Source organism: Apus apus, chromosome 5 (assembly GCF_020740795.1).
Source record: "Apus apus isolate bApuApu2 chromosome 5, bApuApu2.pri.cur, whole genome shotgun sequence".
NCBI lineage: Eukaryota > Metazoa > Chordata > Aves > Apodiformes > Apodidae > Apus > Apus apus.
The window spans coordinates 15,985,981-16,002,618 of NC_067286.1; the positions used below are offsets into that span (position 1 = coordinate 15,985,981).

Genomic DNA, 16,638 nt, shown 5'->3' on the forward strand with positions numbered 1-16,638 from the left:
ACAGGAAGCTCAGGGTGGAGATCTGTAAATTTTTCTCTTGTTCAAGGACAAGCTTGCCTGCTTTCCTCCAAGGTCTTCCCCAGCTAGGAAAGCATGGAATACTACAGGCACATTCCCAGAAAAGCCTGACAGCCATAAAGGTATTAGAGAGCTGGAAGGCAGGTCACAAATTTTAATAACATTTAGTACATTAACTATTACAGATTTTTCTTTCAAGAATTTTTTCATGAAGGTTGAGAACCCAGCTACAGACTCTAACTCTTGTTCTTAGTCTTTCCTGCAATCATGTCTTATTGTCTCATGGAAATACTAGCTTTCATTTTGTAAAATACTAAAGGAGACTCAAGAATCACTTTTTTAGAATTGGTCCATGAAATAAAGAGCTATATATTCATCTCAGAGACATGCTTTATTATGAATTTTCTGGCTTTTGAGGTGAAGGCAATGCATCTAGTAATCTAGTACAGTTTAAAATGAGATACAGTTAAAAAAAAATTCTCTTGGGAAGAGGCTTGTCTGGTGACACTGGCAGCACTGGTGACTGACCCCTAGGGAAGTGGAACAGCCATACACAGATGGGAAATAGCTGGGAAGGAACTACATGGAAGCACTGAAACATTAGACCCTACCTAGTAGCTGTGAACTCAAGTGTGAGGTCCAGATGCTAAAGTCTGAATGTGTTAGCATCATTGTTAGGGAACTGATTGTAAGTGACAGATAGATAATATTACATAAAGTTCAATTTCTGGCTGTCTACAATGGCTCCTAATTCAAATAAAGGCCTGACAAGCTACTGACAATAAATAAAGTAAAAAAACACATAGCTTTGAAACCTTAGCCTTACTGCTGGGAATATTACAGTAAGCTCATTTATTAAAAGGACTGCTTGATTTTGACCTAATACTACTTTACCAAAGCAACTGAAAATTATTGATTTCCTGTGTTATGAATTGAGATGAATAAAACCCAAAAGATATAAGAAATAAAAAGCTTTCTTTGTTCTGGATATCACTTCTGCTGTGCTGGTCAATCAGATGCCATTGTTTTTTCTCCTGGTCCCATGGCACATGAAAGTTATCTTACTAGGAAACAAAACAAAATTAAGAGAGAGAAATAAAAATATTTCCCAAGATTTTTACTGTTTGTTTTTGGACTTAGATCCAAGACTAAGAATAAACAAGAAAAACAGTAGCAGTTTTAAAGATTGCCCCACACTGGTTCAATTTTCATTTTTGCTTTAAATTGTTCACAATTCTTTCAGTCCTGAAGGCTCTTGAGATAGAGGCTGGGATTAATATTTATATAAAGTGATTAAAAGGCATTTTAATTCAAAAGAGCTGACACACTTCATTAGCTGCCTTTTCCACGCAGCGTTTGTTTCAACTCTTAATCAAGGGTATCTACATGCAGCTCTGAATCCAATAAATGTTTTTGCACTGGCCTTAAGCCACAGAACACTAATCTGTGGGAAGGACAGGACAAGGAAGGCAGACAACAAAAGGATACTCCCAACCACCATGCAAAAAGCACAGTAGAGTGACCTCTGTCACATCCCTGTCCTGTTGTGGATGGCAGGCAAGGGACACATGCACACACTGTGCATGAAAGCCTACATGCACATTCAGAAAGGCAACACAAGTTGCCCACAACTATGAAAGGGCAGAAGACCCCCCCCGATTTTAATCAATGTTGGCTCTCTGCGTGTTTGAATTCTCCATACCTTGTAGACTGCTTCACTAGGTAATGATTTTTAAGTTCAACCTCAGGAAGGAATGACAGAAGATGGGTTCCACGATAGGTGAAATCTGCAATTCATTCAGGAATTATAATACTCAATAAATCCTTGTTCCAGAGGTGACAGAAATCCAGAATTACATGTATCATCTGATGATGTGCTTCATCCCTCATCCAAGCCACTTAGCATTTCTTCCTCCACCTCTTACACCTTCACATGAAAGGTTTCACTGACAGTCTCCATCACCTTGCTCCAACTCTCTAAAGCAACTTCGTTTTCTAAGTGAAAAAGCTCTAACTTTACATCTCTTTCAAATAGTGACAAAAAAAGAAACACCCATTAGTAACTTTGCCAATGGCAGACTAAATTTAAGAGCAAGGAGACATAGTTGTTTCAACGAACAGACAACTCAGGCTGAGGTAACCATCATGAGAAAAATGTTTCTCATGCTTGTCTCCTTGTTCTTTCCATAAGAAATGGTCATCTAACACTAAAACTAATCATTATGCTGTCCTGCATATTTATGTCATTCTGTGCTCAAAGAGGCATACCAGCAGAATCTCCCACTTCTCAGCTGCTGTTTTCCAAATGATCACCCTACCAAGATGCAAGTAGTGATGATCTACTCATTTGCAGGAAATTTACAGGTGCCATAGTGCTGAGAAGCACTAATATCTTATATTAAAAAGATATTAAAATCTAGGCTCCCATTACCTGACTTTACTTAATGCAGAGTTAAAATGCCAGAGGCTATTTGTCTGAATTACCATTGATTCCCGCTCCCTAGCAAACAGTGCAGTGAGAAAAGGACCAAAAGAAAATGCCTTAGTCTCTGCATTTACAAACACTCTTCTTTTCAAATAAAAGGTAATTGCAGACACAAAATCAGAAGAAATCAGCAAATTTGATACAAATCACAGACCTCATTACACATCTATGAAGATATTATTTGGCTTTAAAGACAGAAACATCCCTGTACATAAGTTACAAAAAAAAATGAAGCTGCCTGAGACATGAAACCTAATGGCCCCTTGTGTCTGAACACTTAGAAACCAGAGTCCAGATGCTTTCCAAAAGTGGGATCAGCTTCTGAAACAGCATTTTCCTAGTGGCTTCACTAGTATTTCAGAACCATGGTTTGCTGACCTTAAAAAAATAAAGATTGACGAGCTGCATGTTTGTTTTGAGATTTGTTGTTTGACAGAACAGTGACAGTGTGGATTTTTGTGTGACTTGACACATGGTGGAGCTTCTTACTTGTGACTGTCATTGGCCATTAACCTGACATAAGCAATTAAGAAAACAAAAGGAAATTCCATGTTATTACTAAACTACTTACAGCATTTTCCCAACATTTTAACATGGAGTTTTCTAGCTTTGTTACCCAAAACTGTTTGTTTACAGTTATTCATTTTGATCCGAGATCTATTCTTTCCACCTTATCCACTGTATCACAAATGTATTCAGAAGCACATAGCAGTGGAAAGTTTGAATTCAATACAGCCAATATACTAATCCTTAATTTTCTTGCTTTTTTTTCCTTGCAGATGAGATAGCAACTTACTAAGCTCCCAGTTCAGAATTGGAAGTAAGGGAAGAATTTTTTCTTTACATCCTTTTAAGCTCTGTTTGCTTTAAAAAGGCATGTGACTCATAGTGGTTAAATATTTAACAGTTTCACTAATGAGCTAGGTCCTAACATGCAAGTATGAAAAGAGATGTCATTACATCTGAAAAATCCCACTCATATCCAAACAACTTTTGTGGCTTTTTGCTTTTTTTATCATCTATAATGTAAGTTGCTGTCTCAGAACTAGTCTACACACACATTTAGTAACCTGCGTAGAGATATGTGGGGGTTGGGCTTTTTATCACAATAGTTGCAGTAATTCAAACTCAAATGTGCCTGGTATTGTAATAATAATAATAATAATAATGACATAATAGTGCAATTATACCCTATGGGACTAGGCTACACTGACATGTGCAACCATGTGCTCATGATCACTTCAAAGACAGTAACAGAGATTGAAGATATTACCACACCCAACTCCTCATTACTGCACCTCTCATCTTGGAGATTACCACCCACAAAGCTGAACAATGATAACACATTGTGGAAGTGCTCTTAGCCCTGTTTAATCTAACCAAATTAGTTTTAACCATCTTTGGTGGTAAACAAAGGTTTCTGGGGCAGCTAGGAACTGCAGGAGACTATGAAAGCCAATGCAGTACAATCCAATTCTGGGCAGAGTAAAATCTTGTGGAGGGCCAGCAGCAAAGAGCTAGCAGATGACTGCTTCTCTAAGCTTTTTCCAGAGAGACATGTTTCTGCAATCCTATCTATGTCCTGTCTGTTCTAGATGAGTTTGAACAAAACAACTTTTGTCTGTAGAAACAGCCTAGCTGCCAATTTGAGTTCAATACCTGGCTCTCGATTATAGGAGGCATGCCTAGACCGATGGGATAAAATTAATTTCAGTCAAGTTTGTCTCAATCAGCTGTCAGGCTAATAACCTGCTGTCCTGCAGCAAAACAGATGCAAAGTAAACATAAAATGCTACCTAATTATTCAGTCAAATCAATACAAGAGTGGCACAAACAGAGCTGAGTATGTAAAATAAGGGCCAAAATCTCATCTTTAGATAAAAAAAGCTTTCAAAGTTCTAAATTAATAAATGAGACAAGAATTTATTTTTTTTTTTTCCTGTGCTATGATTGCTGAAGCCCATCATTGAAACTGAAGACATGGAGCAAGCCATAGCTGGGACTGGTTATTTTCTTCCTCTGCTTCAGTGCCTGGCTGCACAAGAGGCTACTCACACTTCCTTTCACTCACCTTTTCACCACGGCATCGGTTTAGGCTGCAAGGTCTAGGAGCACAGGAACTACCTTTTAGAGTGTGTGGACCTCCACTCTACAAGGTGTTGTACTTGATCTTACAAGTAGGGCCCTTTGAATGGGCTGTAATATAAACAACAGTAATAATACCCTCTCTCAGAAGGACAGCACACAACTCTGCTTGTAACTTGTGTTGCAGATAAAGTTTCCACCACACTTTTAACTATCAAAAGCTAACAATTCTTACTCTACAGTTCCACAAACACTTTAAGCTAGCACTGCTGCCAAAAGAAGCAATCTCATCTGGCCAAAAAAAAGGTTAGTTTGAACTCGTGTGGGTTCTTTAAGACAGTTTACAACATCATAGCACAAATGCTTGTGTTGGCACAAGAAATGGAGCAGCAGGACCATTTCTTCAGGTGGCAGTGCCAGTTTATGCAGGCTGAAATCCATTTTTGAAAGTGCACCCCGGGTGCTCTGAGGGATCTATCTCACACAGCCAAATTAGGGTGGAAAAGCTGTGGGTCACCCAATTTTACTCGTGAAACTAAACCTCACCTGCCAAGAATGCTACAAGGTTAAGTATGTTCATGTTTGTAAGGCATTACAGAAGGAAGATTAGTAAATATTTAATTTTCTCTCCTCCCTTTTCCCCTGCCCTGGCCACCAAACATAACGCATTCCAAGTTTCATACACTAAATCAATGACTTGGAGTAGATCCTAGAATGTACCTGTCAAGCTCCTCCTGCCTGTAGGCCAGATGGAGGTCAGTCATCATACAGATGTATGATGATTTAAAACTGTTCTGCAATGTTCCAGCCAAAACAGCATCTAAAAACACAGTACCCACCCTGCTGCAGGGAACCATGGAAGAGTCAGATCACCTCTACAGCACACATCTTTTCTCACCTTGATCTAGGGAACAGCTGCAGAGGGATCAAGGGCAAGTAAATCAACTCCTTTTGCACTATTTCCACATGCAAACATCCCATGTGAAGCTGACAGAAACAACAGTGAAAAGGAGTGTTTATGAAAGGTACCTTAATAAGAATGTTAAGGGCATGCCAGAGGAAAATAAGAGTCAGCCTCAGTGTCATTAGCATAAGGGAGACCATCAAAGAAAGGCAGCACATAACTCACTTTCACAGACTAGGTGTAAAACCAGGCATTTTCATTATTTTGTTAGCTTTTCAAAGTCGTGGTGTTTCTGAGAGGTAGTAACAATTCTTGACTCCCCATCATCTCAAAAATATGCTAATATTTGATGGGTTAGGTGGAAATACCTGATGTAAACAATGCACTAAGGGGTGTTGTGTCCCTAGAGGCAACTCAGAGAAAGCTGAAGAACTTACTCTGTTGCACAGCCTCTGACACTGTTGCTACCAGGGCACACAGGCACCTTTCCTTGTATGCAGCCAAGGCTCAGGATCCGCCAGGAATGAAGTACAGAAAACGCAGGATGTGCAGAGGTGGCTCTCTGGCCCACCAAGACTCCTCCAACAGCTCAATACAAACATCAAGTTCTAAGCTGTACAGCAAAATTGATTTATTGTATAAGCTGAAATAAAGTGTAGATGCCCATGATATGTATTACTCACCTTTGAATTAACAGCTCTAATAAACAATTTCACAAGACCTTTCTGATTACTGAGATAAAATAGGACTGTTACAAGATGAACAATCCTAGACACTCTTTGCATAAGACAAATCTAACGGAACTGACACCTCAGTCATGTTAACATTTCTCATATTATCAAAGTAAAAGTAAATTAGATAAAAAGGTGTTTAAAACAATAAATATAAGATAAACACAGCTTGTAGGCTACATAAATCAAACTCTCATGCTTTCTAGAGTATCCCAAAGTACAAGCAGACACTGTTCAAGAAATTTGTCCTATTGTGTGCCCTGATCCTGTTAATATTTATGTACCCAGGAAGCTCAGCTGAAGTCATGATGACCATTCATATGCACAGAGTTAAATGTACTGCATAATGGCAAGTTTCATGCTATTTAAAATTTCACTTACAAATGCAGAACCTAATTTGGTCACCTATATCCATATACATTAAAAAGCCCAGAATCTAGAATCTTCCCTTTTTTCCCCCTCACTCCTAAAACAATAGAATAAACTCTCAGTGGGATGGAGTCTCTACTCAAAACAAATGAAATCCAGCTAGGAACATTTCTCCTAAGCATTGCTAGAAATAGAACTATGTTCTATGTATAGAAACATATATATATGTAAAGAAGCATACATATAAATATGTATGAAGAAATACTAGGTTGAATTCTATACCTTCTTGTCAGGTATTTGTAAATTTTTCCATTGCCTGGCAAGTTTTCTACAGGTTGTTCATTTACTCATTCCCCTTCCAACAGCACTTGGCACTCACTGCCAAGATGCACTTTCCTATCATCGAATGCAAAAGAATTGAAATAATTAAGTTTTCAGAAAATGAACATAAAGAATCTTATTTTAGAAACTGCTAAGAAAAAGAAAGCCACCAAGAAGTCCAGTTGCTTTTGTTTTTTAGCCAATTAATTGAATCCACTTAATCCAAAATCGTGAAATAAAACCTTAATGCACTCAATTTGTGTAAGTTACTTTCTCTCTGCTCACTCCTGGAACCTCCCTTCTTCTGAGACATTGGCACTCACTGCTCTTCTGAACTACAACTACACCACACTTGCAGAGTTTATTCCAGTTTTGCCTACCAAGGGCCACTTAAAGCCATTCAAGAGTCACCAGCTAGTGACAGCTGGCAACCTCAAACCTGTCTCAGTAGTCTATCATATGTAATCAATTGCAAATAGAAATTCAACAGACTCATCCCATTATTTTCTAGCTAATTCCCCCTGGGAAAACAAGCCAGCAAGCTTCCACTTTGAATCATCAAGCTAGTTTTGCCCCTGCCCCTCCCATCCAAGTTCTCCCTTTCCCCTCTCTTTGCATCAGTTCACTGCACTGTTTCAGCTTTTCAGCTTGATATCCGTTATGTTATGTCAGCTGTTACATTACGCTTAAAACAATAGACTCCAGCTGGCTGAGGTCAGATGTGAAAACAAGGACCTAACAAAGCCATAGACCCTCCAGTTACACTGAAATTGAGATACACACTGAATGTAGCACTTAATGACAAACTACTTTCCAGACATTTGGGCAAAGGATAAAGGAAACACCTGTCACTGCAAACATTACACACTAATCCAGATAAATCCTAAATTTGAAAATCTTTCTTTTCACTACTTGGCTCTGCTAGACACCAGTATTTCACAGTTTTGTTTTGGTTTTTTTTCCAGGATGGAATTTCTACTACTCTGCTTGTATACTAAAATATTAAATAGTGAAAACCTGTATAGCTTCAAAGAAAATATGCTTACTGTGTTTCTTTTAGAGTTACCAAGCAAATGCTCTCTGAGCTTGACATGGATTTACACTCCAGAAAAGTTTAGTCAAACTTTAACCCTCAAGTAGAAAGCTCAACAAAAATGATCAAACGATGCAAAAACAAATAAAACATACTTTTTTCAGTGGTGGTATTTTCCTGGACACACCTTTGAACAGAATTTATTTGAATGCAGCTATACTAAAAAAAATAAAGAAAAAAACACCGGGATACTCATGTGACATATGAGTGCAAACACAAGTTCTTGAGAACAGGTGAACTAAGAACAAATATGCAGCACATACACTCTATTTTTCAAAATGCTGCATACAATATAAAATCAATGTTTTCTTAAAACTGTCACCATATTATATATGTCCACATCTGAAAAGCTCAAAAGGACAACTTGGCACTGGGCTCATTTCAGTCTTTGGCCAACAGCCGCATGCTACAAGCAAGGGAGATCACCTTGTCAGGTCATGTGTGCCACCAAGCAGCCAGCAGACAGCACCAATCTATCACCAGTGGTTTGTGCTGGCGTGCAATCTGTCACCAGCTCCACTGTGAGCCTGAGGTAAGCCACTCTTCCCAGAGCCTGTCATAGCCTTCAGGATTTGAGCCTCAAACTGCTTGGTGCTTCACAGCCATCTCATCCCAAAGTACAGTGGAGATAAAATACTAAAAATCCAGTCCCTTTAGTCACAACGACTTAGTTGCAGACTTTATTTTAAATTACAGCATTCAGGTATTCTACCAGAGAACTCCAGGTATAGAAATCCAAGAAAAGGGATTTTTATTCCGCCCCTCCCATAGTTCTCAGAAATGGCAGAAATATATATCATATATATCATATATATCTAAAAGTAATTTTTGGTGGTACCTTAAAAGAAGTTTAGAAAAATAACATTTTTCTCTTTTACTCACTGAAAAGGAAACATTTAAGACAATAGCATGAGCACACGTGGAAAGACATAACACACCTGAAAACTTTCCGTGTGTTAACAAGTTTAGTATCTTTCTCCTCCGTGCAAATACTTGTCCAATTCATTTCACTGAAAGCTTTACTTGTCACATGGTGAGAAACCCGGTAGGCCAAACAGGATCAATTTTGTGGCTACAACTACAAAGTGGCCAGAGTTGTCTCTGGCAGCAGCATTTACACAGCCCATTTCTTCCACCAGTCTCCCAGAACTATTTTTGTTGCTCATTCCTATAAAAACCCCCTAGCTCATGGGGAAAAAAAAAAATAAAAATAAAACCCCTCTTTATTAATAGTTCCCTTCTTCCCAAAGATATTTTTACCTACTTGAGGACATCGCCCAAGGTCCGACTCCAGCTGCCCCCCCAGAGGGGACACAGCGTGGTCCAATCCTGCCCCCTACAGGCGCTAAAGGGAAACTGTAGCTCCCTTCTGCAAGGGTGACCTCTCGAGCTCATCTGCAAATAAAAAGCAGTTCATCTTGCCCTTACTGGTCTTAGCAAGCTCTTCTTTCATACCACCTCTTCATTCCTTCCTGACGTTCCTCTTCAGCTCAGACTTCATCTACACCAAACAATAACAACTGGCTTTTTTTTTTTTTAAGTCCATTTCATTAATTTGCTTCAGCTGACCCTAACAATCATATTTCCACTTTAGAAGCATCTGACCTGTTCAGAATGGACATAAAGCAGAATTAAAGCTGGACTTAAAGTATGTCCAAGCAACCTTCTGAACCAAATTAATTACATCTCTGAAACATCACATTTACATTAAACAAATGATTCTTCTGTACAGACATGGGGAGTTGACAAGGGATTGCTTTGTGAACAGCTGGAACAAGTTAAGATATTGCTACCAGCAGATTTCAAACCAACACTGCTGATTTTGCAACAAAGCAGATTAGAAGCATTCATGTTATCTACCAGTACAATGCAGCTACTAGTATCAGAACCAGGAACTGAAGTACAGTGAGAAACACCTGGGTTCAGATTCAGAGGAAGCTCTTCCATCTACTAATTATACTGTCACTCAATTACAATGGGGGAGCGTGAGTTTCAGTTCTATTCATGTTTCCTGAACCTTCAAATCACTCACATTTGGCCTTTTTACTCCAAACTAAGATGCAGAGAAGCTGACTTAGGAAAGCTGAGTTTCTCAACTTCAGCTACCACTGAAGTGAAAGAAGACAAATGCTGCAGTGAGCAATTCCGTGGACAGGTCTGTCTCAGGTCCAGCAAAGCAAAAGGAATGAACGGCACCAGTCCACCTCACATGTCTTCTTCACCAGCTGGCCTTACTCTGAGTCAGACCAGGGGACACTGCTGAGGCTGCAAAGACAAATTTTGCACTTTCTCAGGTATGGTTGCTCTTTAGAGTCTGTAGAGATGTCGCCAGGCAGCCTTTATAGACATTAATCCCATGTAATTTTTCGAAAGGATGGAACCACACTCATGACCTTCTTAACCAAGGAAGACAATCAGAAGAAAAAAAGTGCTGGAACCATTTTGAACTATTTGAGCCATTTGTTCTTCAGAATCAAAAGCTGTAGGTGTTTTTATATTTCTTTCTCACAAGATCCACCGAAAACTCCAGAAAACTCAAAGCAAAAGTATTTTATTAAAAGAAGAAATAAAACCTAGATTTCTCATAGGCCTGGACTCTGCCACTTTCTCTTAACTGTAAGAATAATTTCAAAGCTAATAACATAAATATTACCCATTCAAAACTATTACTGTTTATCTTAATAGATAATCTTTTTAATGCTTAAAAATTGTTTTATCTCTTCAGTAAGAAGTATGCTACAGTAGAAAAGCAACTCAGAAAACAGAAAGCTGGAAAGAACTTATACACTTTCATCATAAAAACATACCCTTCCTTTTTTTTTTTTGTTGGAATCAATATTGAAATGAGATTCCTACAAGAAAATAGCTTTTTCAGGCACACTAAATATCCAAATATCCCTTGGTTCAGCAGAATATTTAATCCCCTTGGATCAGGCACTTGGATTTTCTTAGATCATGCTGAGATAACAGCATTCTGCTGTGTTCTGGCACCATAAAATCCTTGCTTATGAAAACAAAAGAAAAATATGGCCTCTCTGGGAACATACATCTCTGAATTACTTTTTTCCATAGTTTAAATATTGTAGTCTCAGAATCAGTTTTTATACAGATACACTACATTCTTTTCATGAGTCATAGCACAAGCTCTCCCGCACCACTATTTTAAATGGGCCAAGTGTACATATACCCTTCAAAATGATGATCCTTTCACAGTCTTGGCTCAGACTCCAGCTCACGCTGGGCAAGTGCCAACTAGTAACTGGAGCTGATCCCCCCCAACAGCACCATCTAGTGAAAAAAAAATTAAATAAACACATGCAAATTTAAAACAGTTTTCACTGCATTCTAGAAACTAACAAAAGGCCAATTCTCTCCTAATCTCCCATTACAACTGCATTTAGATATAGCTTTCATCAAGGCTCTTTGCCTTGTGAAGTGTGGTGACAAGTAAAGAAAGATTCAACAGCTAATTGTAAACTTTTTGTCTAAAACTGGAACACTATTTGGTACACAAACTTTCCCTTGTTTATTTTCCCAATGTAAGCTTGCTTTTTTTTCATTGTTAGGAGAAAAGAGAAGCATTTTTAAATGCTTTAAAGCAGTTGATAACATAACATCATGACGTGATTTTGTAAGACAAGCAGCTCCAAAATAAAAATGAATAATTTATACATACAATCTCAACAACCTTTTTAGATCTTGTTTTCTTGTAACTGTAGTATCTTGTATGACTATATTATTGAAGCATGAAAGTGTTGTTTAAGAAATACGGTACGCTCAGCTTCCATCTGTAACTTTATTGTAACCAGTCTCACTGGTTTCAAAAAGACACTCAGCTAAAGTTTTGTAGGTGCTTAGATCTTTCACAGGATCAGAGAAAAAAACTTGGGCTACATCAAGGAAATACAGCAGTATAGCTCTTAATAGTGAGTGTTTCCAAGGGTCTTCTTTGAATAGTTTTTCAGTCAGGAAGAACAGATTCTGTGTTTTTGCTAAAGTGCATCTTCCATGCCAGGTGACTCACCAATGGGCTGTAGAAGGGATTCTGTACCAACAGTAATTTACAGATAACACACATATACATGTGCTTTAACAGTTATTCCATCTCCTTTTCAAGATGAATCAGCAGTAAACTCATTGAATCAGACTTGCCCCTTAGGGCTCTTCAACTCAGCATCCTTGCATGCTAACTCTGAGTGCTCCTTTCTAGACATTTAGCATAAGAGTCATTTCTTGCATTGCCAGACCTACAGCTGCCTGGTAAAAGCCCCCCCTCTGCCCAAATACATGTCCACAAACCCCAGTCAGGCAAAATTTCAAAGCACTATCTCAGCCTTATACTTGATGCACTACAAAGCATAACTCATTTAGAGAGAATTCTACCCTACATAGGAAATTGTGTCCAAATAAAAGGCAACCTGCTTTTGGACAAAGCTACGTATTTTCCTTTTGGAATGCAGATAGGGAAAGCTGGACTCAATTTTATAATCTTCAAAAGAAAGAATGAAAGGTCTTTAAATGTTACTTGATTTTAATCTCACAGAGCACATACTCAGGCAGTATAATTCTAGTTTCATTGAATGACTTGAGGTCTCATAAACCTCAAATTCCCCATAGCTGAAGATTTTCTCCCTCTCACCATCCCTGTTAAGCTCTAGCAGAAAAGCCTTGAAGATTCCGTACTCCTCCCAGTAGGCTGTTCTATGCTGCAGCTCCTTTGAGGTCTCTCTCATTCAGTTTGTAAATCAACTTGTTTGCTCTTCTTTGCTCACTTATGACAACAATGTTACCTACTTTCATTGTCTGGCTCAAAAGAAAAACTATTATTTTGGTATAGCTACAAGTCCCTCTCCAAACACAAAAGAAATATTAATTCCTACTGCAAAGCCATAGAAAGGGTGCTCTCCTAAGATTTAGTAAGTCTTCTTACATAACCATTAGGACATGAAGGTTTTTTCCTGTTTTGTTTTTTAATCCCTGTATACTCCTACACTTTCTTTTACTTCTTTCTTTGCAGTTTACAGTTTCTCTTCAACCAGTTATCTGTGATTAACTTCCACCTTAAGAATTCACTTAGATCTAATTTTGACATCTTGTAATGATGCAGTAGAATGGAAATAAAACCTTAAAATAAGAACAGAATAAGAAATTTTACTGGGTAGACTCTAAGAGGAACCAGACTCTGACATTTATATTTGTGCTGCAAGGTGCCAGAACTCCTTTGAAAGTCCCACCAAAGCTGGATAAAGCAGAGAACATGTTGGCCCATTTACTGCTTTGGACAGATGGATCACATTAATCCCCTTAAGTTTCTTGAAAATTGCCACAGTTAATCCTTTAAGAAAACAGTATCAGAATATGCCAATACTGAATAAACAAACAACTGCTGAATTCTCAAGAAACCATAATAGTAGGATTTCAATGTTAAAATTAACTATTTTTTCTCATTATATGGAACACTGATACACACCACTTAGGAAGGCAAGATAATATGAACACTCAACACGTACTGGATATTACATACATTGCATGCAATACTAAAAGCATTGAGTACATATTACACTAAATGCAATATACACATACAGATAATGCATACAGTATAAACACACCAAATGAGTTCCATGATTTCACAGGTGGAAAAAAATGAAACACACCTGGTTAAGCTGTCCCCAGAAGTTAATTCACTGAAATAACTCTGTGTCTATGTAAAATATTATGGCATATTGCAAAGATGAGCAAGATATTATAACAAGCAAATTGCATCACAGAAATTGGCAAAAGTTTCCACAATAACTAGTTCTGGATTAAAAACACCTATACAAGTACTTCACAGTCGTGAAAGAAAGTTGTATCTGACACCAATGAAAAGCAAGGACACTTCTTCCCCCTTCTCCCCTCCTCCCATGGTCAGATGTCTGGTCTTCAGTATGGCAGCAAAATGGATTAATCTCAGCAATATGAGGCATTCAAACTTAATTAGAACAGCCTTGTGCATTGGACACAATATAGATGCCCTCAGTATAGATCATATAGGGTACAACCTGAGTTTTGCACTACCATGACTTTTGGTGTTTCTTTAGGTTTACAGATTTGTCAGGAAAAAGCAGAAAAGCCTCTTGTCATTTAAACCATAAGGAACATTCTGTTTGACATGGTATTAGCTCAGGAGAATAGAATTTGCACAGTAAGAACAAATATATGTCAATCATGTTAACATTCACATACATACCATCCAAAATAATGTCCCTGTAGCAAGAGCTGCATACTGTTCTATTGTAGAAAGCACACTGAAGATAAGGCATATCAGCACAATAAGGAAGCTGTAAATAAATTAAGAAAAAAAAGAAATTAAAAACTGTAATGTAGTCTAGTAAGAACCTAGCAGGAGGTCAGATAATTATGCTATTACAAATTATCTGTACACACAGAAATGTCATTGATACAAAATTATCTTAAAACACAGCTGGTAACTTCTGAGTGATCCTGCTTCATGTTTATTTCTCATCAAGCATTGAGTTTGTGGGTTGAACATTATCAAATGAACACACAACAACATCAGCTTTAGCCTGCTCTTAGACTTTGTTTCCTAGCCCCTTAAGAAAATTGCACTCCTTGTTCTTTCCAATTGTAAGGGCTATGGCTGAATCACCCCCACCCCAAAATATTTCAAATATTTGCCTTTTTGCTGTTCCAAATTCTACTAAATTGCAAAGAGAAATCTCAGCTAAGCCAGAGCTTAACAGGCTCTGCCCACACTGTCTTTTATGACCAATCCCCAAAAGACCCCAGATAAATTAAATCTCACATTAGGCATCTGAAACACAACCTAGAACTGATTCCATTTTTAAATAAATCAAAATTTCAAGTGGGAATGTAAGGGTTTGTTTCCTTGAGTCCTTAGGGAAGGAGTCCTGGTTCCCAAAGGTAAGATCCAGAACAGCCAAGGAGTTGCAGCAGACTCAGCCCAAAACATTTGGAAAGCAAAATATTTATGACCCTAACTGGATGCTGTTCACACCAAGCATAGGCAGCTTCCAGTTCCCAAACAACTGCCTGTTTCTTTTTAAAAAATGACATGAGCAATGAAGAAGACTTAAGGCATTCATTTATTAAACACAGAGCTAGCTGTTAGAGATATTTTTCACTATTCCGTTGAGACAAGCAACACCAATCCCTTGCACTTGAGAGAAACTTGATGCAAAATCCAGTAACTAAATCATCCCTTCCCCATCACAAATCTCTATGATCGTTAAACAGGTTTTTTTTCTGAAGAAAATAACAACCAAAAAAATTGACATAATGCATAAAACTGAACTCAAGCAGAAATAAATTAAAGCAGAACACCAGCTGCAAATTTGCACGGCTCAGATGAAGTCACCCACAGTCTCTTTATTTCATATAAGTGAGAACTTCATTGGGTGGATCTTTTGAAAGGCCAAGCACTCAAAAAAATAAAAATGTGTCAAGGTTGACATTATAAGCCAGACTGCCCAATAATCACTTCAAAAGACAGCACGTTAGTCCAATATACATGTAGACAAATTATATCATAAACACATTAAAGTCATGTAGAGGATTTTTCTACCTAATTACCTCCAAACTTCAAAGTAATAAGTGCTAAATTGAAGTTAATAGGATAGAGGTTACCACAAATCAACACAAACATGCATATGATACTACACTTTTACCTAGCCAAAGCATAAATATGTGGGTGTTTCCGATTTATCTCTAACGTCTTCTCATTTTACCTTGTATCATCTCTAATTTTGGCCACTGTCAAATAGGTGTGCAGACAATGCACAGGAATACAAAGATGAGCCAGTCATTTTGAACATAACATAAATATTCCCCAAGCGTCCAGCTTTTCTATCTGCAACATTCCCACAATCTCTTAAGACTGATATACATGACATGAACATAAATGGGTTCAGTTACTTGGAGGTAGCTAAGGGTCTCTGGATAGTAAGTCCAACATACATAGAAGTACTAGTTCAAAGCAAAAAAGAAGTTGCATGGGATGGTGTAAGCTGTCTGAATAACCCTGTACACAATTCATACTTATTATTAATTATTAATTCAATAGTAGCAGACTTGTTAAAATATATAACCCGGACAACACAAAAAACCACAAGAGGGCACCAAAGCAAAGACTATCCCATTTCTGTACTTTTCCTTAACAAACTAAGACGACCCTAATAGGGATTAAAGGTGAAAGTTTGTGTGCTTAAGTGACAGGAGGATGAACGTAGGGTAAATTGTTGGCCAAATCTCTTTGCTCATTACTAGAGAAGTTACTAGAGAAAGTGAAGTCTGACATAACAACTGCAGTAAATGCCAGTCAGCACACTCTCTACTTTTATGGGTTTTCATGTACATGGATCTGCTTAAGTCTTACTCATTTTATTTTTTTTCACTCCCAGAAAGACTCTTGAAATTTATTGTTGTGCTCTTTCCAGGCTGAAGCATGAGTCACCTTCATGCCCACAAATACACATTAACCCAATGGACCAAAACGTTGGGTCAGATACTGCTGTTTCTCATCTCTTTGGCAGTAGAGAAAAGATGCCTACAAGCTCCACTAGTAGAGCCATTTCCATGGAGCACTACAGCTAAGCTACTAACCCTGCCACAT

At 38.0% G+C, this 16,638-nt stretch overlaps 1 protein-coding gene across 1 annotated transcript in view; it reads right to left on the reverse strand.

Moving 5' to 3' along the window:
• Nucleotides 1-16,638, reverse strand: part of KCNQ1 (potassium voltage-gated channel subfamily Q member 1) — a 360,287-nt gene that overhangs the window by 295,561 nt on the left and 48,088 nt on the right. Inside the window, exon 2 of the mRNA XM_051620422.1 lies at nt 14,236-14,326. Within this exon, the coding sequence (XP_051476382.1) occupies nt 14,236-14,326 (91 nt within the window). The remainder of the gene's footprint in view (nt 1-14,235; nt 14,327-16,638) is intronic.